Raw genomic sequence first — 27,956 nt, forward strand, 5'->3', positions numbered from 1 at the left:
ATTGGTGGTTTTCACAGCCCTGAACCATTCATATTTGAGTTTCCAGAGTTCACTGGTCATGCACGTCGTGATTACTGGCTTGCAATTGTGCGGGAGCTTATATGTGCACACCAATTCCTTAGAAAATATCAGCTGGAAGAAGTAGGCAGTGCTGAGGCCTTGTCAAGATCAGTGTTAGGCATAGTACGTCTTAAAGCAACGCGAGAGGCTATTCATGGTTTACCCACTAAACCAGAGTCTCTTCTTACCTTTTTAACTTGTGAGGAAATACCAGGTGGAGACCTCATCATGGAGGCTGTTGCACGGACTCTACAAACAGGGGAAATTGTTAGCAATGGAAAAGGTCGCTCGTATGCAAAATCAGCAGCAGCAACCATAGCTAACTTGGGTGGCTCAAATTCCAAGAAACAACCTGTTGTGGAGGATCCAGTACTTGCCGTTGGAGAGTTTTTGATTGGCGAGTTCAATCCTGTAGAAAAAGCAGTCATGCAATCTCGTGATAGCTCTAAACGTGTAGAGCTTGCGCAGTCCACGATTGATGGTGTCAAAGTTGACGGGATTGAGATGAACATGGCAGTTTTGAAGGTAGGTTTTCACTCAGCTGTTTATTAAGAGTGTGGATCTCATTTCATGATAAAGATGATCATTTTGCAGGAGCTTATAATGCCTCTCAACTCTGTCCTTGAATGGATCAAAGCCCTGCAGTCCTGGAATGAGCCATTTAAGACAGCAGCCTTTCTTATAATCTGTTCTTATGTTCTCCTCAAGTAAGAAGTTTCTTATTTACTTCTAATTTCGCTAGACTGCTGATAAATTTGAGCTTATGCTTGCCCAAGATTACCTATGACTCCTTAACCGTGTACTGAAATTTGTTCTTAACTGCATTACAATTTTGCTATTTTCTAAACCACAGACATTATTACCGGTTTCTCATGATTGTGGATGTCCATGCAGGGATCTCCTGGGTTATGTTCTTCCTGCTTCTCTACTGTGCTTGGCGGGCTTTATGCTTTGGTTCAGACAAGGGCAAGATAGCAACACTGGAGAAGTGAGAGTAACATCTCCTGCAAGCCAGAGCACAGTGGAGCAGCTGCTGGCACTCCAGCAGGGGTTAACTGAATTGAAAGACTTGCTACAAGCTGGGAACATCTTTCTTTTGAAACTCCGGGCGATTTTATTTTCAACTCTGCCTCAGGTTTTGAGTGCTATGAAAACTCATTAAATCTTTTAAGAGTATTTCTGTTATTCGCTTTTTCTTTACTAATAACATCAGGCATCTGTCTAATTGATCAAGGTGGTGTTGGACCTTATAGTTTACTTTTAAAGCATTGCATTAGTATAAATAAATTTTTCTTAAGGGTTCACGATTTGAGGGCAATAATTGAAGATGGCATTGCAATGCTTGCTTTCTAAACTAGGATTCTTTTGTGGGAATCTCAAGTGCCGTTTGGGGTGCTGAGTTTGCAGACGACTCAGCTTTGTACTTGGAGGGCCAAGAGGCCAACCTTCATAGGTGTGAGCAGGCTCTTGAGACCTTTTGTTGTGCATCAGGTGCACGGATCAACTGGAGAAAGACAGTGGCTTTCTCGGTTGGTAGTGCTCCTACGCCTGATTGGTTGCCAGGTGAGGGTTTCAGATGGATTCCCCTTAGGGACTGCAGTTCGGTACTTGGGCTGTCAGGTTGGTTTGGACTTGTCTCTTGAGCAGCAGATTGCTCCCCTCCTTCTGTTCATCAGGAGCAAGCTGTTACATTGGAGCTCCGCACGATTTTCTCTGGCAGGCAGAGTTGTAGTGGCCAACCAGGTGTTGTTGGCTACTATGTGGTACATGACATCTTGTTGGATCTTTTCGAGTTCCTGCATCAGCCAGGTAGAGAGGGTGATCAGGAATTTCCTTTGGTCAGGGCGCGACACTCAGATAGCCCGAGCCAAAGTGGCCTGGCAGGTCATCACTCTTCCTTGTTCTCAGGGGGAGTTGGGGATCATAGATCCAGCACAGCACAGCATGGCACAGCACAGCACAGCAGAGCCCTTCTTGGGAAGTTTGTTGTTAGAGGATCCCTTCCAGGGGAGGAGCCCCGGAAGGAGTTTTTGCTTCAGCGGCTCAATGCTAGAGTGCCTCACGCTGGAGGCCCTTGGAGACCTTCAACCATATGGATTTTCAAAGAGATGCGCAGAGTTGGCCTGAGTAGAAGATTGGAGGACCGTTTTGCTATGAGTCTGCGCCGCTCATGGGAGCATTTGAGGAGAGGCCTGGAGTAGCACCAGCCTACTTGCACGGAGGAGTGTTTGCGTCAGCCCCTTGTTTGGAACCCCATGGGTTAGCACTTAGAGAGGCCACTTGGTCGGTAGTAGGCCTCATGTTTCTCGGGGTCCCATGGCACAAGGTCCATCACGCACCTTAGGTGACTGGTTACAATTCTCAGACTTGTCAGAGGAGCTTGGGAGCATCCAGCTACAAGGCATGAGAGGGTGCAGAGCATGTGTCAGGACATCACAGAGGCGTTACGGGCTGAGTGGCTCACACCTCTCGAGTGAGCAACGCCCAGATGGATGGGGGCCTTCACGCGACTGGAGGTCCTCATCGCAGTTCAGGCTTGTTCAGAGACTGTACCTTCCTTGTTTTTCGAGCTACAGGGAGAGGGTCTTTTACACCAAGTTTCAGTTGAGGCCCCACAGGGTGTAGAGTGCTGTTTTCAGAGGATCCAAGTTGTGGGTATGTGTGGGAGGACTTGTGTCATAGATCCTGACCCAATAGCTCTTGAGACTGGCCACAAGAGGCTGTGGGCTTGGGAGAGTTGTCCACTGGCACGAGTGCAGTGGGATCCTGGAGAGTGGTTTTGGTGGGACCCTTTCGCCTCAGCCAACCATCGAGGTGTCCCTTTCTTTCAGTACACTGTTCGATTGGGACGTCACATACTAGCAGCACGGAGAGAGGCTCGTCCTGTTGTTGCAGCACCTCATTGGCATGAGGAGGGTCTCACAATTGAGTTCTTGTCAGCTTTTTGGATAAGGTTGTGGGATGCCAGACAGCCTCGGCGAGTCACTTTGTTCCAGTGGCCGGTTGCACATAGAGCTACGGCAGTGGGGAGCTGGCTTGTACATAGTGGTCTCTCGACAGCATGCGCAACTTGTGGCCATCCTGTGGAGAGTCAGTGTCATTGTCTTTGGGACTGTCCTACGGCACAACAGGTTTGGCTTCGTGTCCTTCGGTTGATGCCAGCTTTTTCCATAGCACGACAATATACTTGGGGGGCAGCTACTTGGTGAACTCTCACGGGCCCGACACTACAGTTTGAGCTATCCTCCACCAGCAGGATGATAGTGATCTAGGGGGGTCGACCTACACTCCAGCTTGCTACAAAGCTTACTCCACAGGAGTGGTGCAGTGAGAGAGAGGAGTGTTGGGAGCTCATCTGCGGCCTGACACTCTGGTTTATTTGGCGGGCTCGCTGCTTCCGCATCTTCGAGTCTTGCCATGTACCACCAGCAGAGAGAGTTTGAGATCTTTGGCTAGAGCTGCTCCATACTCTCAAGGGACAATTCAAGAGACTCCAGGGCAGCTCCGACCACATGCAAGAGCGTAGAGAGGCTTTCCTTCGACTCTGGCGCCCTGGGCCTTCCTTCAGCATGGTCCAGGGTGGGCTCAGATGGCACTACCGTCCACTTGTGTGGCTTTTTCCTCCTCCCATCTCCTGATTGAGCCTCATTGTACATATGTTGTATTTTTCATTGGGAGAGTCTCCCCTTATGATTGTTGTAGACCTCTCTAGTAGAGGTGGTTGTAGCCCTATGGGTAGTTTCATTAACTAATAGAAGGATCTTTTTCTCGGGGAAAAAAAAAAATTCGTTCGGTCAAGTGCTTGTATAGATTTCTCCTCAGTCATTAAAGATACTGTTATGGGGGTGGACCAGACCATCTTCTAGTCCCCAGTACTATGTCGATCTGCTCACTCTCTCTCTCTATATATATATCCACTGGCTTCGATATTAAGTGATTAATTCCATTTATCTGTAAGGTGCAGCAGAAGTGAATGTTGAACTTTGCTCAAGATGAGTGCTCTGAACTGTGCTCAAGGGTTCGTAGCTTGTCCACGGACAAATAGGGTTGGATGTGTCACGTGACATTATCCGAGTATATTTTATATTGCTATGCGCTCCCGTTTGTGACAGACATGACAGGAGATCTTGACACTCGGAAATCTACCAGTGGATATGTCTTTACACTTGCTGGTGGGCCTGTTTCTTGGTGTTCAAGACTACAAAAGATTGTGGCACTGAGAAATACAGAGGCTGAATTCATTTGAGCCACAGAGGCCGCAAAAGAAGCCGTTTGGCTTGGCCGTCTAGTCAAAGATTTTGGTCTTCCTGCACGTGCTTCAATGCTTGGTCGTGATAGCCAGTGCGCAATATATTTGCCTAAGAATGCCATGTTTCATGCACGTACCAGACACATAGATGTTCGGTACCATTTCATACGACAAGTGTTGGATGATGGTCTTGTCACACTGACTGAGGTCAAAACCCAAGATCACCCTGCAGATGCTCACACTAAGAGTCTTGCAAAGGCTCAACGTGAGCATTGTCTACAGTTAGTAGTAGTTGGTTAACTTGAAGGTACCACTTCGGGTCTTTAAGTGGGAGGTTGTTGGGTATGTATAGGCCCTCTCCTCTCTCTTTATGTGCACTAACTCACAGGGTGGGAACACACCCTTATACTTTGAAATTTATACATAATATGCACTTTAGTTTTAGTGTATCATAATTGATACATGTTAACTCACATATGTAGGTCTCCAGCGCTCTCTCTCTCTCTCTCTCTCTCTCTCTCTCTCTCTCTCTCTCTCTCTCTCTCACGCTGCAGCCAATCCTCAACGCTACCTCCTCCTGTTGCATGCGCTACCAACACATATACCTTTGCTATTTGGCCTCTGCGGGTTGCACTGTGAAGCTGCATGAAAGAGATAAGAAGGGTAAAGGAGACACTACGGTCACCCTCTAGAGCACAGTTACAGGGAATGGCAATTTTCAGGTCTCCGTTCCCCGTTTCCATTCCAATTTCCCGTTCCGAATCCCCGTTTTGTAAGGTGCAGCAGAAGTGAATGTTGAACTTTGCTCAAGATGAGTGCTCCGAACTGTGCTCAAGATTCCTTTTACTTACGGAAGGGAGAGCCTTCCGTTCCTTTAGTGAGAGAGTGCAAGTGATCACAAACGAAGTGGATAAACACTGTGAATGAAGATGCTGAGACTGAGAGATACACCAGAATGTTGTCAAACCCTCCTCCGAAGGCCCACTCTCTATGGCGAGAGTGGTCTACTATTGATTGCACAAATCTCTACAATGCAATGGACTTGCCGACGGTGTCGACGACGATGAGGAAGACGACGAGACGGGCTGAAATCGAAAAACGCTAATGGCTGAAATCTGCAAATCTTTATCTGCTAAATTTTGACTCTATGTCGGTGATGATGTCGATGGCGACGATGCGACGACGATGCTCTGAAAACGCAGATGCTGAAATCTGCGTTTTCCGGGCTGAATCTGCAAACTATGTGGGATCTGACCGTGCAACGAGGATCTACTACGGGAAGGTGAGATCTACGAGGTTCGGGGCTTTTATTGCGGTGTCAAACTGCTGAAAAACTGAAAATGCTGGTGCTTCTGATGGTTCCATAGCGGTGAATCTTCAAAACGCTGAATTGTCCTGCTGATCCAAAATGCTAGGGCTGAATTTCGTCTTGATGCAAAAACGCTAGGGGATCTACTAGTCCTGCTGTCGCCAGACTGCTGCAATGCAAAAACGCTGGCTTGGGATGGCTGAAAACGCTAGGCTTGCAAGTTGCAAAGTGGTAGGTTTGCTGTTGGGGGTGGATCTTGTTGAGAAGGTGCCTGTTGAACCTTGGTTCCTGCTGCCTCTTCTGCCCAAAAGTGCTAGCACTAGCTTTACTTATATACATCCGGACTCAATTTGCCCTACCTAGTTTCCCAACAAAAGTCACTTAAAAATTATAAGTGAAAATTGACTAAAATAGGGAAAATAGGTCTAGCACTGTAAAAATGCTCTTGATGGGTTCTGATGGAAATCTGATGGTCATGTTGTGTGTAACCAGAGGATATGCATCTAATCTAAGTGTTTGGACATGCACAGTCTGCAAACAGACTCACAAGAGTGCCAGATCACTTCTTAAGCTAACTGAACTAAACCCATGTCATGAAGTAGCTTGTCCACGTACATAGAGGATTAGATGTGCACGTGACATCCGCTCCTTTTCAAAGTGAGATACTGGTACCCGAACTGTATGGCGTCGAGGGAGATCGCCAACAACGTCTGGAATCCTGGAAAGAACTCTTCGCTAGCCCACTCTGAATCGTGGGTCATGCGATACGAACTTCATAAAGGTCTGCAACGCTTGCTTCTTTGGGCTGCGCCAAAAGCGACACAAAGTCATCTGAGGCTCCTTTAATGCTCCAACTTCGTCTATAGTCATGCGTCTACCTTCTTCAAGAATCTCCAAGGATGAAAATTCCTGAAACCACTTCCAACGCAAAAACATGAACATATCCATTCCATGTAAAGTAACTGAAAAAATTCTAGTCTTCTGTAAAGATTGTGCATGCAATGCAGATGAACAAAGTGACGGAGTGCCAAACCGTTCATCAAACACATGCAAACAATGGAATCGAATCTTGGCTGTCTGATCTAAATCAATCAACTGTGGCACATCACAATGGAAATGCTGATGCTTGATGCTCAATCCGTCTTGTGCTCTTTCTGATACTGTGTCATGCCAAGGAAGAGACATAGAATGTGAATTCCTTTGGTGCAAACATTTCATCTTTTCATGAATCATCCGCATACATCCGTGCTCATTCATGAGTGAATCGTGCTCACTGTACAATATGGCATGCCTATGAAAACGGATCACATAAGGACGGTGACTAAAATATAGGAAAGCATCACGAATGAAACACTCGAACAATGCGTGTTGACTAATCATTCGAACACATAATACTTCCTGTGGGGGTTCTTTGGACCTCGACTCAAGAGCCGAGATCGGTTCTTCGTGATCTATCGAATCTGCAATGAGGTTAGCTTCACTAGACAAAGTATCAACTAAACCATCATCCTTGTGAACAATCACATCTTTGTCATGCAAATCATCATGCTTATCATCATCATGCAATTCATCATGCTTGTCATTCTCATCCAAATCATGTATGTCATGCTTTGGAGAAGACGAGACTGAGAGAGTCTCCTTCTCCTGAATCCTTTCCATCTTCGCCTGCACATTAGAAATGAGAGATGAAGAATGAACAACTTACTCCCCATGAATGACAATGGGAGAGTCACTTTTAGCATTGAAAGTGAACGTATTAGCTGCCCAATCAATGAGAGGGTGATGCTCACGAAACCATCGAATGCCTAAAAGCATATCACATCCTGAGAGAGGAGAGACTACAAATTTTCTGGGGAAGGACGCTTGTTGAACAATGAACAAAACATCAAGGCACTCTTGCGTGATGAGAGAGTCCATACGAGGAGCGAAGCCCGACATCTCGAAAGGAGATGTCTTGCTAACCTCCAAGCGGGCTCTTTCGACAAGAGAGTCACTAATCACATCATGCATACTGTCTGGGTCAAACAATATGACAAAAAGATGACCCTTCACATGACCATAACAGGTAATGAGAGACTCATCACTAGGAGGATCATGAGAAACTTGGGTCACACGTGTTCTAATTTATTGCATTGACAGAGGAAGTGGGTTTTGTGTGTTCTTTAGATTTATTCGATTCAAGCTTAGGACATGTTCTTTTTATGTGACCCTTAATGTGACAATGATAACAATGACCTTCCTTAGAATAAATGCTTTGACGTGATGTATCCTCCTAAAATTCCTTGTTCGGCCTTTTCATCTAGAGTGAGCTTAGGTTTAGCAGTTGTGTTTGCTTTACCCTTAGGTTCATTGTGAGTGTTCTTTTCTGAGAGACTAGAGGAAGATTGGATAGAAGAGTTACCATTCTTACCAGTCTTACCGTTCTTACCATTCTGAGAAGTCTGAGTGGTACTTGGAGAAGTCTTATTTTCCTTGGGCTTTCCCTTCTTGTGCTTCAGAGCAATTGCTACCGCCTTGTTGAGATCAACGGGGTCGAAGACTTCTACATCAAACTTGATATATTCGTCCAACCCAAAAAGAAGAGCCTCTTTGCGCTCATCATCCGATTTGCGTTGTCCTGCACCTCCGCTTCCATGATAAGAAAAAGAGCAGAGAAATGTAAGCTAAGCTTCTTTGAAGCCTACTTGATTAATGGTCAGTGATGAGGGCTTGTTAACAGGCCAAGTCTAATGATTAATGTATGCCAGATGCGGCTTTAAAGGGCCAATTGATGCCTTAATGATGCCAAAAAGGAGTATGCTTGAAGTGAGCACATATGTGAGTTTATGATCTAGAACTGTAGTGCTTGGAGTGCTCTACCGGCTTGTCTTTACGGCTCGTCGATTGGAGCTACGATGAAGAAGTTATGGCAGTTTGAAGTTCAAGTCGATTGCAGATCCGTACCAGATTGGGCAACTGCAGCTGAGGTGACAGAAATGAAATGAATGCACGGGCCTGAAGTATTCACTTTGTGGAGCGCGTCGGTCTTTTCAGATCAGGGATCGGAGTTACGGTTGCCAAGTTATGAGCCGTTAAAGATTCACCGGGGGCCGGTTCCATGCCAGTCCGGTCCGCTCGGTCGTTGTGCCAATTGGGAATTTTGGAGCCTTGCTAGGTGATGTGTGTGTTCAATGCAACGTATGAAGTCCATAGGAAGTGACGGCATAGCAAACAGAATCCGGACGGGCAAGTTACGGCAATTTCAAATCGACGACAGTTATTAGCCGGGAGGGATCTGTGTGGTGCTCACGGAAGTGCATTAAGTTTGATGAGCCTTCAAAGTCCAAAATTTCCATTTGTTGGAGCTCATTAATTGCAGATTATGCCAAAAAGGGATGCGGCTTAGAAGCCGCAAACTGTTTTAACCAAATGAGAGGGAAGGACTTTCACCAAATGCAATCACTTATACTTGCATCTTGAAGGCTGGCAGAATTCATGATGATATTGTTAGTCAAGGACTGCTCGAAAAAGATGTCGTGCTTGGCAGTGCTTTGGCCGACATTGTATGCTAAATGTGATGCCCTTACAAAGGCTATGGCCGCCCATACTCACAATTCAAATGGCCGCCCAAGGGCCACGACCTTGGCCGCCCAAAAGATAAATTAAGGACTTCTTGTGTGTAAAAGCAAGGAAGAAAAAGAAAAAGTAGGCGTGGAGCTGCAGACAGCGAGGGCGTAGGGGGGAGATGAGGCTCGCAGCGCCTTCCCTGAGGCTCAAACGGGCACGCTCGTGAAGCGAAAACTCATCGACAGCCCATGGCGAACCTGTTCGGTGCCGATCCCATCGAATTTCACGCATTTGACTCCCGCCGAATGCCACGTCATCATGCCGCTTCCCACGGCCCTAGCAACGACGGCGCCGTCGTAAAAAAAGGGATTTTGGGCATGCGAGGAAAGGGGAAACAAGCCATAACGAGGGAAGTAAGAAGAGGGGAAGAGGGTAAGCAAGTGGAAGGGGCTCTGTCTCTTAACCTCCAATCGAACCAAAACAAGGGCGAGTTCTCTCTCTCTCTCTCCATTCCAAGCCAAGGACGAGCTTCTCTCTTGATCGGCAATCCAACCAAAGCAAGGGCGAACTCTTCCTCTCTCGTCCTCGAAGCAACCAAAGCAAAGGAGAGACTCTCTCTCTCTCTCTCTTTCTCTCTCTCTCTCTCTCTCTCTCACGAAGCAATCAAAGCATAGAGGAATAGGGTAATGAGGACAGGAAGGAAGACAATTTCTAAACTTTGTCTCTCTCGATCTCCGGCTCAAGCAAGGTGAGGCGAGGAGGTAATCAAGGCGTGCTTTCTCTCTCTCGAACTTGCTCTCGGACATAAGCAAGAAAGCTAAAGGCGCTCTCGCTCTCTCGTGCTTGAGAAGGAGAGGATCTCGGAGCGTTGCATGAAGCTGGCATGAGCTCGGAAGAGGAAAGCAAGTGTATCAACCAAGCAAGGGACAAAGTTTCGGATAGCAATTGAAGAGCAAGAGGGAGTTAAGGTGCAGAGCATGAGGGAGTTAAAGTGCAGAGCATAAAGAGCAGGATAATCGATAATAATTGAGGCTTGATGATTGAGGCAGTGAACTGACTTGAAGCTTGCAGAATCTGATGGAACTTGAAGCAGACAAAGCGACAAGAGATAATTACCATCATCGTCATCAGCTAGAGATTGATTTAATATTTTGTTGAGTCTGGTGTTTTTAATGGCCCGGTTAATCCTGTAAACGGGAGCCTTAAATCCTAGTTAGCAGATGATCCAAGTGATGGCGCTGTTAACAGCCTGCCTTGGCTAAAGATTAAGTTGTACTAAGATGTATTAATCGATTAATTGATGATTGCAGTGATTGCCAGAGTTATTAGTTGTTCTTGTTCGCTCTCTTTTACACCTCCCAGAGCCAGAGGCCCGGCGCCTGCCCGGCTCACGTAGCGAACACATATTCCTCGACATCTTTGGTGAACCCGATGCGAAACGAGCCGGGGTGGGAGGTAAAGATGGAGATGCCAGAACAGTTACAATAATTTATTGAAGATTTCAGTGCCAATGGATTTGATATAAGTCTAGCAGTTACAGATTTGCCAGAAATGATGGAATTGGTTCAGGGCTATCTGCAGGAAGCAAAAGCCATGCATATAAAAAAGCAGATTGATGATGCTATAGAGCTAGCACTTGATGGTGTATGTGAGCAGTGTTATGTTTTTCAGGGATATGATCCAGAAGGTTTTATTGCATGTTACGAAGCTGAGATGAAGAGCCGAAATGTTCCAGAAGATCGGATGATTGCAGCTTTTGAGGAGGTTGTAAACTCCAATTTTAAGAAGCAGGTTCAAGAACTGGCAGAAGAATATCCCACACGGTGGGAGTATTTTGCAGAGGAATTTATTTACGAAAGCTCAAGGATTCTAGATTGGGAAATAAAGGAGATGACTGAACGAAATAAGGTTGTCTTCAGTAAAGGTGAAGGGGATCAGATGCAGATCCTCAACTATGATGAATTCTGGGAGCATATTTCTGCAAGAAGTAAAGCCAAAGAGAATGTTAAGCTAGAAGTAGCAGATTCAGTTTCAGAGGAGCTTAATTTGAGGAGCGAAGAAAAGGTAAACAATGAATTTAATGCTGGAACAGATTTATATGAATTTTTTTCAAAGATTGCTTGCATGGACGCTACCTCTAATAACGGTTCCAGTGAAGACATAGACTGTACAGCAAGTGGTTCACAAGCTGTTGACCTTGACATGGGTTATTCTGAAGGAGCTCATCAAGCAGATGAGCCTCTACAGGATATTTCAAAAACTATCAGCACTATAAGCAAGCAGGACAAGATGTTTGCTACAGATGATTGCATAAACAAAGCTATTATATACATAGTAGTAGCTGATGAAGTGACCAAGATTGTGGACTCAACACAGGATGAGCCTGAGGATGTCAATGAACCTATGATTGCTACTAACAATATGCTTGTAGATGATGCTATCACAGAAGAGGATGCTATAATCGGTGAAATTTCTGTCTAGATCTGAAGAGGTTGTTTATGGCAGTATAGAGGAGCTTTCTGATGCATATACCTCTTCAGAGGGGGTGCCAGATCAGCCTTTACAGCTCTATAATGTATTGCTAAGTAACATGGATGCAGATGAGGAAGCAGAGGATGATATCGAGGAGTATGAAGATTGCTTGGATCATATTGATTGCGAACAGGTTATCGACAGGGATTTTACATATACGCTTGTACATGGACTACATGAGGAGATAACTCCTACAGTTTTGATTAATGTTGAGACTTCTAAGAGTGATTTTCCTGAGGATGCTATGGATGAAGATCTACAAGATAAAGTTGTTTTTCATGATCAAGCTGAAAACCCAACAGGTAAAAATTCATCTGATGATACAGGTCGAGAGACTCCCAAGGTTTTACGTGATGGCTATGAAGCTAGAGGGGGTGATGATGCTAAATCATCCTTGATACTGCATAAAATGCACAGGGTTTTTCATTTGCTTGGACAATGTGCCAGATGTGGCTGGGTTTGGATGTTGTTCCTATTGATGCTTATGTCAGTGATGTCTTGGCTGCCAGTAAAAGGGAGCCATATTTCTTTAATGCTTTTTGGTAACGAGCTTAAGTTGCCAACAGTTTACGGGATGTGGGTGCTGCACTATGCTTCAGGTTGCGGAGCCCATCAATGCTATGTATCTCGATGGTGTTTGATCCAGGAGATTCTATGGATATTCATAAGCAGATTCAATATGGATGGATACTGATCAGTATGCATAGTAATTGCGTGCTATTTGAACCAGGGGTAGCATATCTGCACCAAAAATGCTTGATGTTGATTGATACAGGAAATGTATGCTCATGTGGATATTATGATGCTCTATTGTGTGGACAATTCCTTATCATCCCATTTGATCCTGGGGGTTACTAATGTGCAAGTTGCAGATGTAGAGGATACCAGATGCATGATGTAGCAAGCTACATGATGCAAGGTTTTGTTTTTCTAGATTATGTTAAGTCAAAAGAGTTTTGGTTATGCATTCAATAAGATTACATGGCTGGCTTCCAGCTAACTTCTTTGGACAATTAATGAAGTATCTTCACATCTTTTGAGTTGGTTCTGCTAACAGAACTTGAAGTAAAGGACTTGACGGCCATTCCGTGTGCAGACAGAGTAAGGCATACTTGAGCTTGACAAGGTTCCTTAAAGAGAGCTTAATGGTCAAGCCGTGTGCATCATTAACTGGAGCACTTGAGTCTGGCGGGGTTCACTAAACAGATTTTCCATAATTGAATGCTTTGAAGATACGGCAGATACAGTTCAAAGATTTTTGATGAACAGCTACCTAATGCTTAAGCTAGAACATTGATGATAGGGTATAAGCCTTATTTCATTTTATTTTTTTTGGTAAGTTTCCTAGTTACGCGAGTCTGATGATGGAAAGAACTTAAGGTACCTTTAGCAGATACAGATTGAAGTGCAGTTGGCACAGACCGGAGGCTGTGCAAGTTCAAAGGGGGTGGATGTCGTGCACCTCCGCTTCCATGATAAGAAAAAGAGCAGAGAAATGTAAGCTAAAGCTTCTTTGAAGCCTACTTGATTAATGGTCAGTGATGAGGGCTTGTTAACAGGCCAAGTCTAATGATTAATGTATGCCAGATGCGGCTTTAAAGGGCCAATTGATGCCTTAATGATGCCAAAAAGGAGTATGCTTGAAGTGAGCACATATGTGAGTTTATGATCTAGAACTGTAGTGCTTGAAGTGCTCTACCGGCTTGTCTTTACGGCTCGTCGATTGGAGCTACGATGAAGAAGTTATGGCAGTTTGAAGTTCAAGTCGATTGCAGATCCGTACTAGATTGGGCAACTGCAGCTGAGGTGACAGAAATGAAATGAATGCACGGGCCTGAAGTATTCACTTTGTGGAGCGCGTCGGTCTTTTCAGATCAGGGATCGGAGTTACGGTTGCCAAGTTATGAGCCGTTAAAGATTCACCGGGGGCCGGTTCCATGCCAGTCCGGTCCGCTCGGTCGGTGTGCCAATTGGGAATTTTGGAGCCTTGCTAGGTGATGTGTGTGTTCAATGCAACGTATGAAGTCCATAGGAAGTGACGGCATAGCAAACAGAATCCGGACGGGCAAGTTACGGCAATTTCAAATCGACGACAGTTATTAGCCGGGAGGGATCTGTGTGGTGCTCACGGAAGTGCATTAAGTTTGATGAGCCTTCAAAGTCCAAAATTTCCATTTGTTGGAGCTCATTAATTGCAGATTATGCCAAAAAGGGATGCGGCTTAGAAGCCGCAAACTGTTTTAACCAAATGAGAGGGAAGGACTTTCACCAAATGCAATCACTTATACTTGCATCTTGAAGGCTGGCAGAATTCATGATGATATTGTTAGTCAAGGACTGCTCGAAAAAGATGTCGTGCTTGGCAGTGCTTTGGCCGACATTGTATGCTAAATGTGATGCCCTTACAAAGGCTATGGCCGCCCATACTCACAATTCAAATGGCCGCCCAGGGCCACGACCTTGGCCGCCCAAAAGATAAATTAAGGACTTCTTGTGTGTAAAAGCAAGGAAGAAAAAGAAAAAGTAGGCGTGGAGCTGCAGACAGCGAGGGCGTAGGGGGGAGATGAGGCTCGCAGCGCCTTCCCTGAGGCTCAAACGAGCACGCTCGTGAAGCGAAAACTCATCGACAGCCCATGGCGAACCTGTTCGGTGCCGATCCCATCGAATTTCACGCATTTGACTCCCGCCGAATGCCACGTCATCATGCCGCTTCCCACGGCCCTAGCAACGACGGCGCCGTCGTAAAAAAAGGGATTTTGGGCATGCGAGGAAAGGGGAAACAAGCCATAACGAGGGAAGTAAGAAGAGGGGAAGAGGGTAAGCAAGTGGAAGGGGCTCTGTCTCTTGACCTCCAATCGAACCAAAACAAGGGCAAGTTCTCTCTCTCACTCTCCAATCCAAGCCAAGGACAAGCTTCTCTCTTGATCGGCAATCCAACCAAAGCAAGGGCGAACTCTTCCTCTCTCGTCCTCAAAGCAACCAAAGCTAAGGAGAGACTCTCTCTCTCTCTCTCTCTCTCTCTCTCTCTCTCTCTCTCTCTCTCTCTCTCGCTCGCTCGCTCGAACGAAGCAATCAAAGCATAGAGGAATAGGGTAATGAGGACAGGAAGGAAGACAATTTCTAAACTTTCTCTCTCGATCTCCGGCTCAAGCAAGGTGAGGCGAGGAGGTAATCAAGGCGTGCTTTCTCTCTCTCGAACTTGCTCTCGGACATAAGCAAGAAAGCTAAAGACGCTCTCGCTCTCTCGTGCTTGAGAAGGAGAGGATCTCGGAGCGTTGCATGAAGCTGGCATGAGCTCAGAAGAGGAAAGCAAGTGTATCAACCAAGCAAAGGACAAAGTTTCGGATAGCAATTGAAGAGCAAGAGGGAGTTAAGGTGCAGAGCATGAGGGAGTTAAAGTGCAGAGCATAAAGAGCAGGATAATCGATAATAATTGAGGCTTGATGATTGAGGCAGTGAACTAACTTGAAGCTTGCAGAATCTAATGGAACTTGAAGCAGACAAAGCGACAAGAGATAATTACCATCATCGTCATCAGCTAGAGATTGATTTATTATTCTGTTAAGTCAATGGAACTTGAAGCAGACAAAGCAACAAGAGATAATTACCATCATCGTCATCAGCTATAGATTGATTTATTATTCTGTTAAGTCGGTGTCATTAATGGCCCGGTTAATCCTGTAAACGGGAGCTTAAACTCCTCGTTAGCAGATGATCCAAGTGACGGCGCTGTTAACAGCCCGCCTTGGCTAAAGATTAAGTTGTATTCTGATGTATTAATCGATTAGTTGATGATTGCGGTGATTGCCAGAGTTATCAGTTGTTCTTTTTCTCTCTCTTTCACACCTCCCACAGCCAGAGGCCCGGCGCCTGCGCGGCTCATGTAGCGAACACATATCCCCCGACAGCGTAATTAGGTGTCGAGCTGCAAAACACGGTTAGAAAAAGACATGACTGGCATACCGTTCTACTTGAGGTTGCCCCAATCCTCTTTCAACCGCGCTAGGTACTGTGGTGGCATAAACCGCGCCTTGAGCTTGTCTTGGAAGTCGGCCAAATTGAAGGAAAGGGGCGTGCCTTCCTCGGCTTCCTTTAGGTGCGCGGTCAACTGCGCCTCTTGCCATGCGTGGTACCAATTAATGGCATCACCGGCAAGGTACATGGCTGCCGTCAAAACGTTGCTGTTCTCTGTCTTCTTAGTTGTCGCAAAATAAGCATTAAATTGATGGAACCAAGAATGAATAACACTACCATCCATCTTACCATTATACTTATTGAACGTGATCTTCTCTGTGACGGGCTTGTTGAAGTCCGAATCTCGGCTTGCGCCACTTGATGAACTACCAACATCTTTGGCCGGCTCGGGTTTCGAGGTGAGAACTTATTGGACCAACTCTTGCATGCGTAGGTCTCTCTGTACCTCATGCTCTGCCTCCAAGTCTGCCCGTCTCTCTTCGGCCGCCTCCTTTCTTGCGTCGGCCACCAAGCTCACGCTCCAAGTCAGCTTTTCTTTCTGCTTTTCTTTCTTTTCGTTGCTCGGTTGCCAAGCGTGCTTGCGCACACTCGAGATCCAAGGATGCCTGTCTTTCTTGGCGGTCCCGTTCCATGGAGTCCTGTCTTTCTTGGCGCTCACGCTCTGGGGTCTCGCGTCGCGCTTCATGGTGTAACATCATGTCCATCATCGATTTGACCAAAGCCTCCATAGGATTTGGTGCAATCCTTGGCTAGATGGGGAAGGGGGAGGGTCAGAAAAACCTCTTGGTGGGGAAAATTCTTCTTCGCCACTTCCATTCTCATCACCTCCATGCGAAGTATCCATTGTGCTTCGGGTAATGACCATGCACTGAAGTCGTGGGTTCTTAAGTTCACGAGGAACTTGGGTTCTTGTGGGTCTTGGGTTCTTGGGTTCTTGAATCTTGAGGTTCTTGAGGTTATGAAGTCTTGAGGTTCTTCTTTAGCTTGCAATCTGTGTTAGAGAAGGATCTTCTCTTACCCGAGCTCTTCTCTTTCCCACGGGCGCACCCCTTGGCGGCCTTGCGCTCACACCAAGGTTGCTTTTTCCCACCTCACGTCGATTGGCTGGCCGCTAAGTGCACGGTCCGCTCTCAATGAGTGAAAAGAGAGACAAGGGGAGGCTGGACAAGCCCTTCTTTCTTGGGTTTCTTGTCACGCTTCAAAAACACGATTAGGAATCGACACGCCCAAGAGGACTTGGGTTACGTGCGACCGCAACAAGCAAAAAAAATTATGTGGTTCTTGTGGTTCTTTCCTTGAGTGATATAGAACACTACCAAAGCTCTGATACCAATGTAAGGTGCAGCGGAAGTGAATGTTGAACTTTGCTCAAGATAAGTGCTCCGAACTGTGCTCAAGTTTCCTTTTACTTACGGAAGGGAGAGCCTTCCGTTCCTTTAGTGACAGAGTGTAAGTGATCACAAACAAAGTGGATAAACATTGTGAATGAAGGTGCTGAGATTGAGAGATAGAGAGAGAAGAATACGACACCAGAATGTTGTCAAACACTCCTCCGAAGGCCCCACTCTCTATGGCGAGAGTGGTCTACTATTGATTGCACAAATCTCTACAATGCAATGGACTTGCCGATGATGTCGACAACGATGAGGACGACGATGAGACGGGCTGAAATCGGAAAACGCTAATGGCTGAAATCTGCAAATGTTTGTCTGCTGAATTTTGACTCTATGTCGGTGACGATGTCGATGGCGACGATGCAACGCGTTGAAAATGCAGATGCTGAAATCTGCGCTTTCCGAGCTGAGTCTGCAAACTACGCGGGATCTGACCGTGCGGTGAGGATCTAGGTGAGATTTGCAAGGTTTGGGGCTTTTACTGCGTTGTCGGACTGCTGAAAAACTGAAATTGCTGGTGCTTCTAATGGTTCCGTCGTGGTGAATCTGCAAAACGCTGAATTGTCCTGCTGATCCAAAACGCTAGGGCTGAATTTTGTTTTGATGCAAAAATGCTAGGGGATCTGCTAGTCCTGCTGTCGCCAAGTTGCCGCAATGCAAAAACGTTGTCTTGGGATGGCTGAAAACGCTAGGCCTGCAAGTTGCAAAGTGGTAGGTTTGCTATTGGGGGTGGATCTTGCTGAGAAGGTGCCTGTTGAACCTTGGTTCCTGCTGCCTCTTCTGCCCAAAAGTGCTAGCGCTAGCTTTACTTATATACTCCTGACTCAATTTGCCCTACCCAGTTTTCCAACAAAAGTCACTTAAAAATAATAAGTGAAAATTGGCTAAACTAGGGAAAATAGCTCTATGCACTGTAAAAATGCTCTTGATGGGTTCTGATGAAAATCTGATGGTCATGCTGTGTGGAACCAGAGGATATGCATCTAATCTAAGTGTCTGGATATGCACGATCTGTGAACAGACTCACAAAAGTGCCAGATCACTTCCTAAGCTAACTGAATTGAACCCATGTCATGAAGTAGCTTGTCCACGTACACATAGGGTTAGATGTGCACGTGACAGGTACCATGTTTCAGACGTGAGTGTTCGTAACAGGGAATGGCATTTCGTACTCCTTTCCGTTCCCCATTCTTAAATTTGATTTTTCGTTCTAGGTAACTATGCTCTAGGGTGATGACTCTACCACCATGCTCAAAATGTAGCGTCTTGTGCAAATAGATCCTCACTAGACTAGGGCCCAGGTTGTATAGCCACTCCTTGCCTAGGTACACGTCTGTGTTGGAATTAGGGTGGCAGGGAAACACACACAACTTGGATAAGACGAAGGAAGCTCAAGGCACACAATAGAGAGTGTATTACTTAGTGTGCAATGGAAAGATAGATAGCCCTAGAGTGATGGGCGTATATACAATGCACGGGGGAAAAAACCTCCTAAGGAGGGAAAAAATGCCCCGGTGGTCCTAGTGTGTTCGCACACATCACTACCACATGTATATGGTAACAAATCCCCCCTGGAGTGATGCGGTGAACGAAAGCTGGCCCATGAGTAAAGGGAAGTGCCATGCCCTGAGGACAAGATCAGTCCACAAAGGGGAGTAAGCCCAAAGCTTTGCGGAAAGCTTCAAGCTTCTCACGAGACAATGCCTTTGTGAAAAGATCTGCAAGGTTGTCCTGTGTTGGCACATAAGCCAAGCTGATCTCTCCTGCTGAGAGCCTCTCCCTGACATAGTGGTAATGCACCTCAATGTGCTTTGTGCGAGCATGAAAAACTGGGTTCCTCGCAACTGCCAATGCGCTCTGACTGTCAGTCTAGATAGTGTTGGCAGTGTCCTATCCAACACCCAAATCAGCCATAAGGCGTCTGAGCCATACACACTCAACCGTAGCTGTGAAGACTGCCCTGTACTCAGCCTCACAACTCGAAGTGGCCACAGTAGGTTGCTTCTTGCTCAACCATGATATACATGAACTGCCAAGCATGAAACAAAAACCACTTGTGGACACTCTCGTGTCAAAACAACCAACCCAATCTGAGTCCGAAAAAGCATGTAAGTCTGGCGGCAATGATCCCCCCTTGGGATAAAACAAGCCAAGATGTAAAGTGCCACTAAGGTAGCGGAAAATCCTCTTGACAGCCTGCCAATGCTTAGACCCTCGGCTATGCATAAATCTGTTGACCTGTGAGACTGCAAACTGAATATCCGGCCTTGTGTTGCATACATAAATGAGGCAGCCAACAGCAATTTGGTAAAGAGTGACATCAGCAGGATTGCCAGCATCATGTAGACTCAACTTCAAACCTGTTTCCATGGGAGTGGCAATAGGTTTGCAATCCTCAAGTCCAAACTTACATAGCAATGTCTCTATATAACTTTTCTGACACAAGGCAATACCACCATCACACTGCTTAAACTGTATACCCAAGTAATGATGCAACAGCCCCAAATCTTTCATCTTGAAAGTAGCATTCAAATCAGCCTTAAATTCAGCAATATGTCTCTCATTTGGTCCAATGATCAGCAAATCATCAACATAAAGAACCACGATGAGAAATACATCACCCTCACGCTTTACATACAATGTGCTTTCTGTTGGACTGTTACGAAAGCCTTGTTTGACCAAATGAGTGTCAGCTTTCTCATACCAAGCACGAGGAGATTGCTTCAACCCATACAAAGCCTTGTTACATTTGCACACTTTGTCCTCTTGTCCTTTTATGACAAAACCGCGAGGCTGCGTTACATAAACTTCCTCAAATATGTCACCATTCAAGAAAGCAGTAACAATGTCTGATTGATGTACATTCCACAAACACTACATCCCGAGAAACCAGAATATGTTTTGTTTGCGGATGATACAACCTGTAACCTTTGCTTTCAGCACTATAACCAACAAAAATACATTTGACAGCCTTATCATCCAATTTTCTGCGCTGCACTTGTGGCACCAAAGCATATGCCAAACAGCCAAAAACACGCATGTGCTCAATAGAAGGCTTTCTACCATGCCATGCTTCATATGGAGTAATAGACTGCAAAGCTTTCGTAGGACACCTGTTAAGTACATAAGTGGCACACATGATGGCCTCAAGCCAAAAAGAATGCGGTAAAGCTTGACTTTTGACCATACATCGTGCCATTTCCGTCAGTGACCTGTTTTTCCTCTCAGCAACACCATTTTGCTGAGGCGTATAAGGCACTGTACATTGGTGTGTTATCCCACGACTAGCCAGAAATGCATTAAATTCATGAGACATATACTCCCCCCCTCGATCGGAACGGAGGGTGCCCATAGTACATTTCGAGACATTTTCAGCCATAGCCAGAAATTGTTTGAAGCACATAAAAACTTCGGACTTCGCTTTAAGCGGAAATACAAATGCATGCCTGGAGTAATCATCAATGAAAGTCACGAAGTACAGGTAATTGCCCAAGGACGGAGTTTGCATGGGCCCACAAACATCACTATGCACAAGCTGCAACCTGCATGTGGCCCGAACTGAACCATCCTTTGGAAACTTAGAACGCTGCATCTTACCCAAAATACAGCCTTCACAAACATGTTTGATAGGTGCTTCAAGAGGCGGCAAAGAAGTAACCATATCAGATTTCTGCAAACGCAGCAAACTGACAAAATTCAGATGACCAAAACGTGCATGTCAAAGTTTTGCATCTGAAATAGCCCTTGAATCTGCAGCAGCATTTGCAAAATTTTGTCCACACTTGTCATACAAAGTGAGCTTATACAGCCCACGGCACAGAAGCCCAGATGCAACAATTTCATCACCAAAACTGAGATCATGAACTGTACATCTCTCATCCACAAATTTGACTACAAGTGCAAGTCTAGCAAGTGCGGATACAGACAAGAGATTCTTCTCGATCCCAGGTACATAAAGTGCATCAACAAGTGTGAAGGAACTGCCATTAGCAGCAGTGAGCACAATCTTTCCAACTCCCTGAACTGGATAAGAGGCGTTGTTGCCACAAGTGACTGAATTCCCATGAGGGACAGACTCGAGAGAGGTAAACAATTCACGATGTGAGGTAATGTGCTTTGTAGCACCACTGTCGAAATACCACACATGTGAATCTGCAGCAACTGACAAGCATGCATCATGGACAGCAGGATTGTAAGTGCACTCTGCACTAAAAGCCCATTCTGCATCAACATCAGCAACACAGTCTCCTTTCACAGAAGACTCAACAATGGCTGCATTTGTAGTGGAACCAGCATTTGCAGTGGAACCACCCTCTTTCTTCTTAGCCTCTTTGGCCTTCAACTTAGGACACGACTTAATCAAGTGATCATTGGCTTTACAATAATGACAACGCATCTTCTTTTTGCCCTTATCACTAGAATTGCCAGACAAAGTGCTGTCAGCAGAAGCATTAGGAACATAATTTTTGCCACTCGCAGCAGAACCATAAGAAGTGGCTGCATTACTGTTACCACCCTTTCTTTGAGAAGCAATAAAAGCCTGTTCAACTGCACGCTGTCTAGTCCTGTTTTTTTTGGAAAGTGACTCTTGCAACAGCAATGTGCATAATGCATCAAACTTGACAACTTCAGGATTTCCTTGGGTCATCAGTCTCCAAGTACTAGCAAATGTCTGGTAGGAATCTGGTAAGGCATCAAGAACCGTCTGCACGAGGGAACTGTCTGAAATGACTTCACCTGCAGAAATAAGCTGCTCATTGATATCCTTGACACTAGCAAGGAAAGTGTCCATATCATCTTCCTCATGCATAATCTTCGACTCCAGCTCTTTACGCAGCAAAGCAATTTTAGCCTCATTACGGCTTGCATAAAGACCTGCTAGAATATCCCAAGCCTGTTATGCAGATTTTGCTGAACTGATGTGAGGAACAATGGTGCGTTTCACAGACAACGCAATCAATGCATGAGCCTGTGCATCCTTAACATCCCAACGAGCTTGTTCTGCCGTAGGCAAAACAACTCTAACAGCTGCAATCCTTGCAGCAAGACCTGCAACATCCTCAACATCGCCTACATCCTCAGAACCAGGACGTACATCAATGCCCTGCACAATGTTCCAGACACCTTTTGACACAAGAACATGTTGCATCATATAAGCCCACATAGGGTAGTTGTCCCCATCCAACCTGTCCTCAGCAGCAAACATCTTGAACACATCAGTGTTGTTGTTGTCAGCCATGGTAAATGCTGCACCTGATGTGAAAACTGCCCGAAAATAGGAGAAATGGAGCGGGAACAACCTGTGCTATATAGCACAAACCGTAGAAGACTATAAGGCACCTGTTATGCAGAAAACGGCACTGACAGAAATTGTCACAAGGCGGGCACCACGTGCCAATAGAAAAGAACAGACTGAGCAGACTTTTAGCACTTCAATAACAACAGAACTCTGAGAGAGAGAGAGAGAGAGAGAGAGAGAGAGAGAGAGAGAGAGAGAGAGAGAGAGAGAGAGAGAGAGAGAGAGAGAGAGAGAGAGAGAGAGAGAGAGAGAGACGACACGCGACACGGAGTGGCGGAATTCCACCCTAGAGAGTATTGGCCCCAAACCTTGGCGCCCCTTTCGGTATTTGTTTATATTGCATCATCAAAGTACAAGCCGGTACTCCAGACTCTGCACCTTCGTACCGAAGCTACAACATGACCAGCTACAACATGACCAGGGTTCAGTTCAGTCAAGTCAGTCTAGAATAGGAAGTGATCTGGCACTTTTGTGAGTCTGTTCGCAGACCGTGCATGTCCAGACACTTAGATTAGATGCATATCCTCTGGTTGCACACAACATGATTGTTGGAATTAGGGTTGCAGAGAAACACACACAGCTTGGAGAAGACGAAGGAAGCTCAAGGCACACAATAGAGAGTGTATAACTGAGTGTGCAATGGAAAGATAGATAGCCCTAGAGTGATGGGCGTATATACAATGCACGGGGGAAAAAACCTCCTAAAGAGGGAAAAAATGCCCCGACGGTCCTAGTGTGTTCACACACATCACTACCACAAGTATATGGTAACAAATCCCCCTAGAGTGATGCCTTGAACGAGAGCTGGCACATGAGTAAAGGGAAGTGCCATGCCCTGAGGAGGACAGGATCAGTCCACAAAGGGAAGTAAGCCCAAAGCTTTGCGGAAAGCTTCAAGCTTCTCACGAGACAATGCCTTTGTGAAAAGATCTGCAAGGTTGTCCTGTGTTGGCACATAAGCCAAGCTGATCTCTCTTGCTGAGAGCCTCTCCCTGACATAGTGGTAATGCACCTCAATGTGCTTTGTGCGAGCATGAAAAACTGGGTTCCTCGCAACTGCCAATGCGCTCTGACTGTCAGTGTAGATAGTGTTTGCAGTGTCCTGTCCAACACCCAAATCAGCCATAAGGCGTCTTGAGCCATACACACTCAACCGTAGCTGTGAAGACTACCCTGTACTCAGCCTCACAACTCGAAGTGGCCACAATAGGTTGCTTCTTGCTCAACCATGATATACATGAACTGTCAAGCATGAAACAAAAACCTCTTGTGGACACTCGCGTGTCAAAACAACCAGCCCAATCTGAGTCCGAAAAAGCATGTAAGTCTGGCGGCAATGATCCCTCCTTGGGATAAAACAAGCCAAGATGTAAAGTGCCACTAAGGTAGCGGAAAATCCTCTTGACAGCCTGCCAATGCTTAGACCCTGGGCTATGCATAAATCTGTTGACCTGTGAGACTGCAAACTGAATATGTGGCCTCGTGTTGCATACCTAAATGAGGCAGCCAACAACAGTTTGGTAAGGAGTGACATCAGCAGGATTGCCAGCATCATGTAGACTCAACTTCAAACTTGTTTCCATGGGAGTGGCAATAGGTTTGCAATCCTCAAGTCCAAACTTACATAGCAATGTCTCTATATAACTTTTCTGACACAAGGCAATACCACCATCACACTGCTTAAACTGTATACCCAAATAATGATGCAACAGCCCCAAATCTTTCATCTTGAAAGTAGCATTCAAATCAGTCTTAAATTCAGCAATATGTCTCTCATTTGGTCCAGTGATCAGCAAATCATCAACATAAAGAACCACGATGAGAAATACATCACCCTCACGCTTTACATACAATGTGCTTTCTGTTGGACTGTTACGAAAGCCTTGTTTGACCAAATGAGTGTCAGCTTTCTCATACCAAGCACGAGGAGATTGCTTCAACCCATACAAAGCTTTGTTACATTTGCACACTTTGTCCTCTTGTCCTTTTATGACAAAACCGCGAGGCTGCGTTACATAAACTTCCTCAAATATGTCACCATTCAAGAAAGCAGTAACAATGTCTGATTGATGTACATCCCAACCAAAATGAGCTGCCAATGCACATAGAAAACGCACAGTAGTCATGCGACAAGTGGGAGCAAAAGTCTCTTTATAATCTATGCCTTTTTGCTGTGCATAACCCTTTGCAACAAGTCGATCCTTATGGCGATCGATCTCACCATCCGGTTTGCGTTTCAACTTGTAAATCCACTTCGTACCAATGGCCTTTTTTCTAGGAGGCAAATCACATAAAGTCCATGTGTCATTTTCTACAAGTGCATCATATTCTGATTGCATGGCAGCCATCCAATTTTCTGAATTCTGTGCTTCATCAAAAGACAGAGGCTCCTCAACATCATGTAAACTAGACACAGCCAAAGCATAACAATCTGATGCATAAGATGCATGGCGAGAGCCTGAACGAGTACGACTAGACAAAGGTGCATCCAATTTACTGTCACGCAAAGTGTGCACCAGCCATTTTGGCATACCTCTAGCCTGCTCATTTTCAGCCCTTTCCTCATCAAGTACATCATGTACATCTGCATCAGTAATAGGCTGATCTAAAATATTTTCAGAAACCCCCATAGGCTGTACATTTGCCTCATTGGAACTTACATTCGTATTTCCACCACTGAAAAGAGGCAACAAAGTGTCATAAATGTCCTGTGAGCTTACATTACTGTCTCTAGTACATGACAGCAAGGGCTGAACAGAATCTTCCACAAACACTACATCCCAAGAAACCAGAATACGTTTTGTTTGCGGATGAAACAACCCGTAACCTTTGCTTTCAGCACTATAACCAACAAAAATACATTTGATAGCCTTATCATCCAATTTTCTGCGCTGCACTTGTGGCACCAAAGCATATGCCAAACAACCAAAAACACGCATGTGCTCAATAGAAGGCTTTCTATCATGCCATGCTTCATATGGAGTAATAGACTGCAAAGCTTTCGTAGGACACCTGTTAAGTACATAAGTGGCACACATGATGGCCTCAAGCCAAAAAGAATGCGGTAAAGCTTGACTTTTGACCATACATCGTGTCATTTCCGTCAGTGACCTGTTTTTCCTCTCAGCAACACCATTTTGCTGAGGCGTATAAGGCACTGTACATTGGTGTTTTATCCCATGACTAGCCAGAAATGCATTAAATTCATGAGACATATACTCCCCCCCTCGATCGGAACGGAGGGTGCCCATAGTACATTTCGAGACATTTTCAGCCATAGCCAGAAATTGTTTGAAGCACACAAAAACTTCGGACTTCGCTTTAAGCGGAAATACCCATGCATGCCTAGAGTAATCATCAATGAAAGTCACGAAGTACAGGTAATTGCCCAAGGATGGAGTTTGCATAGGCCCACAAACATCACTATGCACAAGCTGCAACCTGCATGTGGCCCGAACTGAACCATCCTTTGGAAATTTAGAACGCTGCATCTTACCCAAAATACAGCCTTCATAAACATGTTTGACAGGTGCTTCAAGAGGCGGCAAGGAAGCAACCATATCAGATTTCTGCAAACGCAGCAAACTGGCAAAATTCAGATGACCAAAACGTGCATGCCAAAGTTTTGCATCTGAAATAGCCCTTGAATCTGCAACAACAATTTTGTCCACACTTGTCATACAAAGTGAGCTTATACAGCCCACGGCACAGAAGCCCAGATGCAACAATTTCATCACCAAAACTGAGATCATGAACTGTACATCTCTCATCCACAAATTTGACTACAAGTGCAAGTCTAGCAAGTGCGGATACAGACAAGAGATTCTTCTCGATCCCAGGTACATAAAGTGCATCAACAAGTGTGAAGGAACTGTCATTAGCAGGAGTGAGCACAATCTTTCCAACTCCTTGAACTGGATAAGAGGCGTTGTTGGCACAAGTGACTGAATTCCCATGAGGGACAGACTCGAGAGAGGTAAACAATTCACGATGTGAGGTAATGTGCTTTGTAGCACCACTGTCGAAATACCACACATGTGAATCTGCAGCAACTGACAAGCATGCATCATGGACAGCAGGATTGTAAGTGCACTCTGCGCTAATAGCCCATTCTTCATCAACATCAGCATTACAGTCTCCTTTCACAGAAGACTCAACAATGGCTGCATTTGTAGTGGAACTAGCATTTGCAGTGGAACCACCCTCTTTCTTCTTAGCCTCTTTGGCCTTCAACTTAGGACACGACTTGATCAAGTGATCATTGGCTTTACAATAATGGCAACGCATCTTCTTTTTGCCCTTATCACCAGAATTGCCAGATGAAGTGTTGCCAGCAGAAGCATTAGGAACAGAATTTTCGCCACTCGCAGCAAAACCATAAGAAGTGGCTGCATTAGTGTTACCACCCTTTCTTTGAGAAACAATAAAAGCCTGTTCAACTGCACGCTGTCTAGTCCTGTTTTTTTTGGAAAGTGACTCTTGCAACAACAATGTGCATAATGCATCAAACTTGACAACTTCTGGATTTCCTTGGGTCATCAGTCTCCAAGTACTAGCAAAAGTCTGGTAGGAATCTGGTAAGGCATCAAGAACAGTCTGCACAAGGGAACTGTCTGAAATGACTTCACCTGCAGAAATAAGCTGCTCATTGATATCCTTGACACTAGCAAGGAAAGTGTCCATATCATCTTCCTCATGCATAATCTTCGACTCCAGCTCTTTACGTAGCAAAGCAATTTTAGCCTCATTGCGGCTTGCATAAAGACCTGCTAGAATATCCCAAGCTTGTTTTGCAGATTTTGCTAAACGGATGTGAGGAACAATGGTGCGCTTCACAGACAACGCAATCAATGCATGAGCCTGTGCATCCTTAACATCCCAACGAGCTTGTTCTGCCGTAGGCAAAACAACTCTAACAACTGCAATCCTTGCAGCAAGACCTGCAACATCCTCAACATCGCCTACATCCTCAGAACCAGGATGTACATCAATGCCCTGCACAATGTTCCAGACACCCTTTGACACAAGAACATGTTGCATCATATAAGCCCACATAGGGTAGTTGTCCCCATCCAACCTGACCTCAGCAGCAAACATCTTGAACATATCTGTGTTGTTGTTGTCAGCCATGGTAAATGCTGCACCTGATGTGAAAACTGCCCGAAAATAGGAGAAATGGAGCGGGAACAACCTGTGCTATATAGCACAAACCGTAGAAGACTATAAGGCACCTGTTATGCAGAAAACGGCACTAACAGAAATTGTCACAAGGCGGGCACCACGTGCCAATAGAAAAGAACAGACTGAGCAGACTTTTAGCACTTCAATAACAACAGAACTCTGTGAGAGAGAGAGAGAGAGAGAGAGAGAGAGAGAGAGAGAGTGGCGGAATTCCACCCTAGAGAGTATTGGCCCCAAACCTTGGTGCCCCTTTCGGTATTTGTTTATATTGCATCATCAAAGTACAAGCCGGTACTCCAGACTCTGCACCTTCGTACTGAAGCATGCCAGAGAATGAGTCCTAGCCTCATATTTAAAGGCCCTTGGCCTAAAAAGCAGTTTACATGAAAAGCTTTCAAACTCAAAAGCTTC

At 45.4% G+C, this 27,956-nt stretch overlaps 1 protein-coding gene across 1 annotated transcript in view; it reads left to right on the forward strand.

Moving 5' to 3' along the window:
* Positions 1–27,956, forward strand: part of LOC147433314 (heat-inducible transcription repressor (DUF639)) — an 83,367-nt gene that overhangs the window by 34,926 nt on the left and 20,485 nt on the right. The window contains exons 6-8 of the mRNA XM_086492914.1: positions 18–585; positions 655–767; positions 955–1,195. Coding sequence (XP_086349040.1) covers positions 18–585; positions 655–767; positions 955–1,195 — 922 coding nt within the window. The remainder of the gene's footprint in view (positions 1–17; positions 586–654; positions 768–954; positions 1,196–27,956) is intronic.

The sequence above is a fragment of the Adiantum capillus-veneris genome, chromosome 20 (genome assembly GCF_014529385.1).
Source record: "Adiantum capillus-veneris isolate H3 chromosome 20, ASM1452938v2, whole genome shotgun sequence".
Lineage (NCBI taxonomy): Eukaryota > Viridiplantae > Streptophyta > Polypodiopsida > Polypodiales > Pteridaceae > Adiantum > Adiantum capillus-veneris.